This window comes from Grammomys surdaster, unplaced genomic scaffold (genome assembly GCF_004785775.1).
Source record: "Grammomys surdaster isolate TR1022 unplaced genomic scaffold, NIH_TR_1.0 126086, whole genome shotgun sequence".
Lineage (NCBI taxonomy): Eukaryota > Metazoa > Chordata > Mammalia > Rodentia > Muridae > Grammomys > Grammomys surdaster.
In genome coordinates this window covers 288,887-300,513 of record NW_021620894.1, presented here as the reverse complement: position 1 = coordinate 300,513, position 11,627 = coordinate 288,887, and the positions used below count along the sequence as shown (strand labels likewise).

Here is an 11,627-nt window from a genome sequence, read left to right as displayed (position 1 = left end):
TTTTATTGGGGAGGTATTTCTTGCTATATAGCACAGGCTGGACTGTGTATATCAGGCTAGCCCTAAACTCACTGTGCAACACAGGCAACCTTTAAGTCTTCATCCTCCTATCTCAGACTCTAGTGCTGAGGTGATAGATGCACAGCACAGTGCAAAGCTAAATAGATGTCTACAAGAAAGGAAATAAGTATTCCTTTCAACCCATTTCTCCATCAAAAATTAGAAAGCAAGATGGTCCAACAGGACTCTGCCTTGGAAACAAAATACTGGAGAAAATATATTGGTGGAAATGCAGATAGATAGCCCCTTTCTTGTATTTTATATGTATGTTACAACCTCATATTTTCACTCACGTGTCCCATCTGACATTCTGACCTTGGCACGTATCATGAGCTTTGGGGGAATAAAAACTACCATGACCAGTGTTTCCTCAGGAATATTGCTCCAAGGAAATAGACTTCAGGGGCACTTGAGATGACTCAGTAGGTAAAAGAAGTTACCACCAAGCCTGACCATCTGAGTTCAATTCCTGGGGCTCACATGGTGGAAAGTGAGAACCGAGACCTTCAAGTTAGCCTCTGACCTCTACACATGTGATATGGCGTATGTAACTCCTACATAAATAAATAAAATATTTTTTAAAAAACAGAACAGATTTCAGAGTTGGGCATACGCCCACACCTGTAATCCAAGCACCTTGGAGATAGGGGCAGAAGGACGGAAGACTTTGAGCCCTGTTTGGGCTACACAGAGAGACCCTCACCTAAGAAGAGTAAAGGAGGAAGAGGAAGAGGAAGGGAAGGGAGAGGAGGAGTCTTCAGCTCCTTTTTCAAGTTCCTTCCTGTATATCTTCCTTCCTTCTTTCCATTTAGACTCCAACCTTAAAACCCAGTTATCCATTCACTGAGCTTCCGTAGGTGCCTACCATGTACAGCATCCACCTGGGGTCAAAGGGTAATTCAGCTCTGCAGGACATCACAGGTCAGGGGTTAAGTACCACGACCAGTAGATAGTGGCTGATTGTATCCTGCTGTGTGCTTCTTGGCATCTTATTTCTAGCCCACAAACGAGACAAGTTTTATTACACCACTTTCAAGTGTATCTTCTACTTTTATATTTCTCAGCGTCTCTCTGGGCTGATCTCATTTAGCCCCTTTGCAAATTAAATGCATCTCATTAAAATGAACCCATTTAGGACAATGCCCTTCAGGTGTGTGCATCTTCGTACATCTTTCATTTTAAGACAAGTGTTTGATTTATTTTCATCTCATTAAACTCTTTAAAATTATGTGCATCTCATTACACTCAGCATACTGAGATGACTTATTTCAGGTGTAGACATTACACCCAGCATTACCAGGCAGGAATATAATTTTTTTTTTGTTTCATTACAAGCCTTACAATTTATGTACATCTCATTACAATCAGCCATTTAAGACAATTCCCTTCAGTTGTATAGATCTCATTATACCTTCTCATTTTCTGATTTTTTTTCCGTGTTATTTATTCAGAAGACTCACTTCAGGTGTGTATGTACCACTTCTCTCCCCCACAAAGGTTGCTTTCTTTGAATTCACTGTTGCTCTCCTTAGGTATACCAGAAGGGGGCACCAGATTCCATTACAGATGGCTGTGAGCCACCATGTGGTTGCTGGGAATTGAACTCAGGACCTCTGGAAGAGCAGTCAGTGCTCTTAACCACTGAGCCATCTCTCCAGCCTGTGTATGTCTCTCTTCTTTACTTGTTATTCATGTGCATTTCTGGGTGGTTATTTTTCATTGTTGCATTGTAAAATGTTGACTCTCCAAACTTCTTCAGGGCCAGATATACTGTCATGTGGGCCTCTTATGGTGGCACAGACAGGAAGAATGACTGGCTTCTCTGGGCTTAGTCAGGACTCTGCCAACAATTTTCCCATATTATACAGGGACCATCAAAACCAACTGCCCAGCTGGAGAGATGGCTCAGTGGTCAAGAGCACTGACTGCTCTTCCAGAGGTCCTGAGTTCAATTCCCAGTAACCACATGGTAGCTCACAACCATCTGTAATGGGGTCTGATGCCCTCTTCTGGTGTGTCTGAAGACAGCAACAGTGTTCTCACATATATAAAATAAATATTTAAAAACAAAACAAAACAATAACTGCCCTTGTCTGCACATTGAGGAGGTAGAACGTGTCTAAGTTCCCTTTTGGTTGCTATCCAGGAAACTACAGCACTGTAGATGATGGCTCAACAGTTCTTAGCTCGTCTTGAAGAAGCAGCACAGATACCCACGCCACCTATGGGATTAGATGAGTATTACAATCCAGCTATCAACATCTAAAAGACTACATGTTTCCGCTCTACCCATCTGTCCACCCATCCATCCATCCATCCTTCCATCCATTCAGTTACTGGGAATGGAACCTGAGCTCTGCTCTCTAAGCAGTGCCCTACCACTGAGCATGCTTTAGGCTGAACGGAGTGTGTATCCACATGGGTACACCTGTTGGAAGGAGGTAAAATAGTTTTGCTGGCTTATGATAGAATCTCCCAGCTCCCCCCATGCCTAGTAGTTTTTGATACGTCTCCTCCAACCCTGTCCTGGAGATTCTCGGCTGGAATGCACCTAAGAATTGCTCAGCAGGAGTTTTAGAGTTGAAAATCAAAATATTCTGGAGTCTGAACCAGTAGGTGAATTTTTAACAGCGCCTCTGAGGTTCTCAACTTCCTAACTGGATTCACAAAAGAATCATCAGTCACTTGGTGCTGAAAATGCTGAATGCTTTCAGCATTGTCCTAACAAGTTTGTGTTTGCAGCTCAACAAGAGTCAGAGTGAATAAACAAAATCCCAGACAGAGACATGTGAACCGGTGAACCCACTCACCCAAGGCATATAGGAAGCTCAGGTCTGTACGCTAAGCATTGTGCCTCCTCCCACTTACTGTACACTGCCTTCCAGGGCCAAGATTGCCAAATCACAACACAGAGACAGCATATTCCTCTATTCTCCACTTCAAAATGTGAGAGCTGACACAGGAGGGGTTAAGTGTGCAGGTGCAGAAATGTTGCCCAAGTCTGGGGCTCACCTGCTACAGGAAGTGCTTCCTGGCAGGAAGTCTGTGGGGCTTCTGGTTGTGTTGAATTCATCTCCGTTTTCCAGCTGTTCTACCCAATCTTGACACTGGATCCTAACCCAGGCAGCATCCCTGAGTGACTCTGGGCTGCTTTGCCTGTTTCCTTCTCTGTTACTCTACCTGTCTCCTTGCTGGTGAAATAGAACCTATTCTCTAAGCTCGGAATGACTCTGACTTGACATTCTTCCTTTTCCACCACTTCTTGGGGTGAACCTGCTAAGGAATCAGCATACACCCGCCTCCTACCTGCTGGTCCATCTCCTCTTCTCCAAACCTGGGGGTCCTGGAGTTCTACAATCAGCCTCAGGTCTCCCTGGCCTCTCACCAAGCAGCATTTAATATGGGTAGATAGTCAGGGACCATTGCTCAAATCTGTAATCCTAGCACTTAGAAAGCTGAGACAGGAGGATCATAATCCAACGCCAGCCTTTGTTACATAGAAAGTTTGAGGTTAGCCTGGACTACATGAGACATATCTCAAACCAAACAAACCAAACAAACCAGAGGCAGTGAGATTCTGTGAATTCAAGACCAGCCTCCTCTATATACATAAAATGTTCCAGGCCAGCCAGAGCTACATAGAAATTAATTTTTAGGTTGGGAGTATGACCCAGTGGAAGAGCAAATGTTTAGTATAGGTGAGACCCTGGTTTCAATCTAACCACTGAAAGTAAAATTATTTAACTCAACACATAATGCAGTTAATATTCGAGTCCAAGGTCAAACCCACACTCATTTTATGAGATAGTCTACCTCCATAAACCTTGGCTTGACCAGAGTCAGCCTTCAGGGCTGAGGGAGAGACCTTTCATCTCTGAAGACCCAGGAGGTGTTTGCCTCTCTGAACATGCCCTCACCTGTCCCCCCACAATGGCCCTTGGATGAGACAGCACTCAGAGATTTTAGCTGCAGCCTCCGTCTGCCTTCCCACAGCAATCTCCCTTCGGGAAACAACAAGACAGAACCCATGTTCTCTGAACGTAGGAAGCTGCTTTCCATAGCTCTCTGCCGAGTGGTAGGGGTAGTTGGTATGGGGAGTCAAGAAGCTGATCTTTGAAGGACAAGCTGCCTGGGATGGAGGAGTAGGCCAGCGCCCTTTGCTGATGGTAGCATAGATGGAAGTTTAAGGTCTGTGTGTGTTGAGTGGAAATGATATGTCAGGGACAGACAAGACTTCTCGCCTGACCTGTGTAGAAAGCTAATCTCTCCCCCCTTGCTGGGAGATCAAGGTCCAGGACTTAGGCTTTTTTGCGCCATCCCTGGGCACAATGACACAATCAGACTGAAAGGTGGAGGAAGAACGAACCTCTGGAAGCTTTTGGACAAGCTGGCATAGAACAGGTGCTCACACAGAAAGGGGAGTCAACTGAGAGCCCAGGACTGGCCCAGGGCCCTGGGGACACTGTCAGATCCAGCAACACTGGTGGTGGGGGATAATAAAATGATTATGTTCAAGGGAAAGAGAAGACAAAGGATGACGTGGAAACATGTGCTGGACAGGAATGCAAACCTGACTCAGGATCAGAGGCTTCTTGCAACATATGTTTCATTTTCCTGTTCTGGGACATGTGGGGGCAGGGACAGTAGGGGAGGAGGAGGGAGGACGGAGAGGAGATAGGAGAGGAGAGGAGAGGAGAGGAGAGGAGAGGAGAGGAGAGGAGAGGAGAGAGGTAGTGCCTGTGTCCCTGGGGTTTTTTCAGACAAAGCTATTATCGAAATGCCAACCTGCTCCTGCCTGGCCAATTTGCATATTCCACGCTGAGCTCTCGGAAGCAGGCTGAATATGCATGAGGGCTTGGGTAGAATGTGAGGCTGCCAGGCTGTGGGCTAAGGTGGCTCATTGTTCTTCAGAAGCAAGGCGTTCAAAAGCCAAAGCACCTCCCTGGTCAGCAGAACGGCCTGTGCGTCCCCTCCCAAAGGATAGAAGAGAGCAGACCCCAGGCTCAGACAGAAATCCTCTCAGCCTCAAAAAGAAATACATAATCAGGCGCCATCAAGAATGGGAGTGTCTCTTCTCTAAAAGTAGCATATAATTACCCCTCTCTCATGAATGCTAATCCTGGAGGCTGTCTCAGGGATGAGAGTCACCTCTCCTGGCTTCCGGGAAATGAGGCTCCTCTCCCTATTTCTTGCTTTCTGAACAGGAAAAACTTGCATTCTGGGATGCCCCAGCTTTCAACCTCCTACGTAGAACCTATAATGTTCTCAGTGGCCAGGTTGTGGTGGGAGAGCCTAGGACATGATTGGGGCTCAGGCGTGCGGATGATATGGTTTTGGTCAAGTCCTTGAAGCTGTAAGTTATAATGCATCTTAAGGTACCTGGTATGTGCTAAGGGTATAGATCAGTTGGAAGAGCATGCCTCTCTTGGGCAGTCCTTGGTTTGATGCTAAGCATACACACACTTTACAGTAGACGATCACTCCAATTCACTGACAGTCTCCAGCTCCTCATGACCGCTGGCTGAAGGTAGTTCCACTCCAGATGTTGTCGTGAGAGTGGAAAGCTCTTAGAATTTCACAGAAAATTCCAATTCGTCCTACAAAACTTAGGGCCGACAAAACACTCGCCACGTTTTCATCCCGAAAGACCACGGCTGTCTCCCGTCCTCAAACAGATAGAGGAAGGTCGGAGAAATGTCCATTTCACCCCTCTCCCATATGCTTCCACTCCACATAATTAAAGGTTGGCCTCCAGCACCATAATGAATTTTCTTCCTGGGACATGATCAGACTAGATTTAGAAAAATCCTTTAATAGAAACACACTGGAATTCAGGAAGCCCCCAGCAACCCGACCACTAACCTACCTAGGATGGCTCCTGAGAGGTGGGACTCTCCACCACTGATTGACTGTTGAAAACCTAAACGCGGTGTGGGTTTTGTGATGCAGTTGTTTGATGGGCCCTGAGATGCAGCTCACCGTTTGGGCTTCCCCTCCTGCCTGTTTTCTTATGGTATTCCAGAATGTTGTGGGAATGGGGGCAGAGAAGAACATTGGTTTCGCCTCTTAACACTGTCTGGACCTTCCTTGGGTTCAGGTTGCATTCAGAGCTCTAGGTATCCCGAAGAATTAAAGGAAAGCTTTCCTCATACTTGATGTGAACACCTGCTATACAGAGGGCCAAGGATTTTGTCTCTCTTCAAGATGCGGTTAGTACGGCTGGACACCAAACTTGACTCACGGGGACAGAGGGAAGGAAGGGCAGGTACTACAGAATCTTGACAGATGGCTTTCACATTCCCTCTTAGAAAAGGTGAGAAAATGGAGGCACCCTTCTCCCCCTTTCCCTGAAAACCTGCTCCTGCAATAAGAGGGTCCCAGACACTTGAGATTTATTTTTAACCACCACTGGCTTTGATTAGCTTGTCTCTGGTTGCTTCAGACACCTGCTGGCAGGATAAATTGGGGAAAAAGAAGTGGCTGACCCAGATCCGATAAACCCAAGGCAGGAAGAAAATCTGAGGGGAGGGGGGGCTCACTAGTTCCCTTTTGCTGGAACTGATGAGATGTTAAATTTCCCAAAGATCTTGTGTCACCAGCGATCTTTGGCATCTGTAGCCTTAGTGTTGATGAATTTCAGAATTGAAGTTATCTCAATTTTGTTTTGTCAAAGACCTAATGTCCATGACAGTGTATGGATTCTGACGATGTGTACGTGTGTTTTGTAGTCTTCTTCCACCTTATGTGACAACCTCCGGGGGTTCTACGTATAGCTTGGTGCCATAAACACACAAACACACATGATGGAGCCGTGGGTACTTAGGTAACTTTCCTGGTAGAGTAAGGCCCTCCTCCTTTGGCCCTCTCCCCAAAGATTTCCCCTTTTCCACTGAAAAAAAAAAAAAAAAAAAAGCAGAAGCCTGAGAAAACAGTGGCAGAGAACCCACCCTGTCTGTCTTCCACTGTCACTGTCGTCGAGCTCTGTATGGAGTGGCCCAGGTGGTTAAGCAAGCACTATGTCCCCAAAGCATCAGTGAGCATCTACTCGGGTGAGACCAAAGTGTCAGTCCATCTCTACTATGTCCTAAATAGCCTCGGGCAAGTGGCTGAGCATCTCTGCTTCATGGTTCTCTCTCCCAAAAAACCCAGAAGGTATGAATCTGTACCTGCTTGTGACTCTAGGTTGCTGTAATGTAAGACAATGTGTAGAAAGTGATAGGGCTGGCAGCCAGCACAAAGGGACCACCCCATTAAAAAAAAATTATTTTTGAAAGCCAGTTGGGTGGGAATTGCAGGGTTAGTATCATTCAGGCTAGGAAATGAAAGGCACGTGAAGGGAGTCAGGCTATGCTTGGACAGAATCAGCACCCAGGATACAAGGGCGGCATTCACCTGCTGAGGCTGACAGATGCCCACTATGGAAGCCAGAGACTATATGAAGGTGTTAGTGCCACTGGTCCTTGGGGCCTCGGGAAAGAGGACCAACGTTATAAGATGCTGTTCCCACAGGCCATTGAGGGCAGACAAGGAGCGGTGATAAATCTCAGTGCAGGAAAGAGATGTAGTCTCCCAGGTAGTTGAGGTCAGCAAAACTACTTCTCTCCAGTCCCTGAGCTCCAAGGACCCTGAAATCCAGCTTGACAACCCCAGTAAAAAGCACTGCAGTGTACCGGCATCTCTCTCTCTCTTCTTAACTTCAGACTAGCTAGTTTCTATCACACATTTCCAAGCAGTGGAAACTTAGGAAACCACAGATAGCCTCCTTTTGTAGAAAAGGCAACCTCACTACATCACATGACCCCACCATTGCCTACCCTGGGGAATTAGTGCCATGGCCATAGACCAGCATCTGAGGACAGTCAGACATCGTTTCCCTAGAGGGTTTGGAACACAGAGGCAATGGACACCGCTCTCAAAAAAAAAAAAAAAAAAAAAAGCATGAAGAATATTAATTAAATGAAGGTTTATTTCAAAATTAGTCTTAAGAGTATAAGCTGGGTTGAGGGCTGGAGCCAGACTACATAATGAATGGTGAGGGCACCTGCCTTCCCCAACACAGGTGGAGAGGGGGCAGAGTCACCGGCCCTGCGCCCGATCATGCATTCAGTGATTACTAGCACTAGAAGCCGACAGCAAAGCATCCCGCGCGCGGTTTCTCATGTTTAATTCAGGTCAAGCTCTACACGTTTAAATACACGCCGGAGGTTACGTGGTGTCATGCAATCCCAGTGACGGAATGACTTTCTTGCTCGGTGACCTCCTGCAGTGAGGCTGCTCCAACAGTGAGGTTAGGTTGGACAGAGCACTGAAACGAGAAGAGGAGAGAGGTCATACAGGGATCACACACACCGAGCAGAGAGCCACACAGAGGCCCAGGCAATGGCTGCAGCCCTGAGTCATCCCTCCGAGGACAGAAGAGAATGACAGGTGTCCATTACAGTATCAAGCACTGTAGTCTCCAGAGCCCATGGATCTAACTCTGTGGCTTTAAGAAGATGCCTTCCCCTTCCACTCTTGCTCTTCATCCACACACGAGGATATACCGGAACTACTCGTAGGTTGCTGAGAGACTTGTAAAATATGCTCCATAAATATTAACTACTTTTATAAATTCACTGACATTTCATCGGGTCACATGTCAACTCACCCATGTCACACAACCCATCTCTACAAACTTCTTTGAAAAATCTCTATTCTTGCAAAGTCTTTAAGGGTCACAAGTTCTTCCTAATTTTTAATCTAAATTCTTCCTATTGAAATTTAATATTAATCTCCCTGATCCTCATAGAAAGAGTACAGTTTGGGATTTTATAACCAAGTTCCATAAAACCTCCTGCAACTCTTGTGAGTTTTGTATGAAGGTGGAGCAAGAATTCGTAGGATGTTGGGTCTAGATAGTGTGTTGTCATCGATGGCCAGTAAGAGACTGAAAGAAGACACATGCAGACAGTGTAGGGTTCTTCAAAGGGGTCTACAACCACCCATTATGTCTGTTTGGCAAAAGATTCGAGCTTGGATCTGATCAAGCCTCTTGTTCCATTAGTTACAATAAACAAAGGAGACAGAAGAATAGACTAAACTATACCTTGGACTGAAATAAGAATCTAGGACAAAGATATTCTACAACTTAACAAATGAATTTAAATGAAGGAAGAAGGGAGAAAGGGAAGGCTATAGTGGTTGTTGTTGTTGTCATTGTTGTTTTTAAGATACGTTAGTGGCTGGGCATAGCACTGATCCCAGCACTTGGAAGGTGAAGGCAGGAAGATCAGAATTTCAAGATCTTCCTCAGCTACATAGAGTTTGAGGCCATCCTGGGCTGCATGAGATTCTGGAGGAGGGGTGGAGAGGTAGAGAGAGGAAAAGTAGAGAGTTGGGGTGGGAGTGACTGAGACACAAAGACAGACAGACTTAGGAGATAAATAATCAAATTTTATGGATCTTCGTCAGGTCCTGATATAAACTCAAAACATCGTATGGGAAAAACCAAGGTGAGCTGTACAGTGATTAGGTCACCAGTGCCACTCAGTATGCTTAATTTTGTAGTTGTAGCCTTCCCTCTTCCCCCTCTGTTGTTCTGGAAATGGACCCCAGGGCCTCGTACTGGCTAGGCAAGGACTCTACAACAGAGCACCACCTTGTCCCTATTTCTTTAGTTGTGACAACAGCATTGTGGCTATGTGTCCAGTTCTTTGGAATATACACTGAAATATTTGTGGATGAAAAAAAAAACTAACAGAAATCTGCTTTAAAACAGTATTCCTGGTTAAGATTTTATAAGCCTTAAATGGAGTCATGGGCTGGAGACTTGGCTCAGGAGTTAAGAGCATTTGCTGCCTTCCAGAAGAGCCTAGGTTCAGTTCCCAGAGTGTAAGAGCCACCAGATTTCTCTACAGTAAATCCTTTGTTGGTGCCCTGTTCCTCATGAGGACTCATAGTGGTAACCTGAAGTAACAGAATCTCTTCAGGCCTGCTAGTGATACCCATTACCTAGAAGCCCTCATGACGACCATGTGGTGTGTGTGACTACTGCCTTGGTCGGCCTGGTGTGGGTGCTCCAAGAGAGTTTCAGCATGAGCTCCACAGCTTGGGCAGGAACTCAGAGGACCCTTCTGTTCTGGGAGGAGGGCAGCTGCTCTCACCTTTTAAAATGTAGTCCGTTAGCAAAGTAGGCACCTTCTCGTTATCCTCCTTCATGGCAAAAAGAACTAGAGAAGGAGAGAGAGAGAGAGATCAGCCCTATCAGGGTATGAAGATACTATCAAGGTATGAAGCTTAAATCTAAGGCTGGACAACTCCCATCCTACGCAAGAGAGAAATGATTTGAGGAAGCCTGGCATTCGTTGAGCATGAAGTAGATACATTACTCTACAAGCTTCTATCAAGACTCAGAATCTCAAGTTGAGCAAGAACACACCCAGAAAGCCACAGGGCTGTCTTTGCAATGTGGGCCTACCAGTGACTTCTTTAAATGTTCCCCTTTCGGTTCACCTACACTTCCTATACATCTACCAAGTATGTATTTTTGACAAAAATAAATAATTGCCAAAGCGATACCTAAATGTTAGTAGCAATTGCTGAATCACTAATAAAACTGTGCTGTTTGGGTTTTTTTGTTTATTTATTTATTTTTTTATTTTTATTTTTTTGAGACAGGGTCTCACTTTATAGCCCTGGCTGGCCTGGAACTCACCATGTAGACCAGGATGGCCTCAAACTCAGAGACCGATCTGCCTCAGCCTCTGGAATGAAGCGCATACCTCACTATGCCCAGCTATGAAACTGTCTTTAAGGATATTCTACTCACAATAAATAATTCTCACCTCCAGTTTATTGGGCACAAATGAAGTTTATCTAATGAACCTGTATTCTTTGTTATGTCCTGTGGGGAGGAAACGAAGTCCTGAGTGAGTGAGTATTGTTGACAGAGTACAGCCTGGAGCCAGTTCAAGGGCCCTGAAGCCTCAGACCCAGAGAAATGGCAAAGCCTTCCCCCAGGTGAGGCTTTGGGGAAGGGAGGACAGCAAAGCTTTTCTCGGGTCCGAGTATGGTTATTATAAACGATTGACCCTTAGCTAAAGCCAGTGTATGCCAGGACGTCAGCCGTATCTTCCTCCCTCCATTGACTGCAACCTGAAATTACTCCCTTATAGAGATCAGCTGACTTCCTTCTTCCTTGTTCAGCTGTGTACAGTAAACCCACCACTTCAATTCAGTTGTATAAAATTAATGTACTGAGGTTCCAGGCTTCTCCTGGTACATCTCCATTACAGCACGTGGCCTACCCAATCCCAGCTTTTCTGACTGTGTGTCTGTCCTTTCTGCTTTCATCATTACCCTAGTTAGGTCAACCCTCAAGCCATGCAGGTCACAGCAATGTCCGTTACAGGGTTAGACTACGCAGAGCTCAAGGCCTGTGGACTCTCAGGGAGTCTACCCGGCTCTTGCTGAAACACTTCCTTGATGTACACAAGAAACAAACAGTAGGAAAACTTCTAAAGCCTACGGACTTTTTTTTTTTTTTTTTTTTTGTTTTTAGATAAAGGGTTTCTCTTTTTGGTTCTGGG

General features: G+C 45.6%; 1 protein-coding gene across 3 annotated transcripts in view; it reads right to left on the bottom strand.

The window, feature by feature from the left end:
* Positions 1-8,001: 8,001 nt before the first annotated feature.
* Positions 8,002-11,627, bottom strand: part of Fez1 (fasciculation and elongation protein zeta 1) — a 62,108-nt gene continuing 58,482 nt past the window's right edge. For 2 of the 3 annotated variants that reach the window (XM_028755842.1, XM_028755843.1), the window contains exons 9-10: positions 10,203-10,268; positions 8,009-8,365 (exon numbers count right to left, since the gene is read on the bottom strand). In XM_028755842.1, the coding sequence (XP_028611675.1) occupies positions 8,349-8,365; positions 10,203-10,268 (83 nt within the window). In that variant the 3' untranslated portion in view covers positions 8,009-8,348. Of the gene's footprint in view, positions 8,366-10,202; positions 10,269-11,627 lie in introns of all 3 variants that reach the window. The other variant, XM_028755841.1, reaches the window with a different exon arrangement.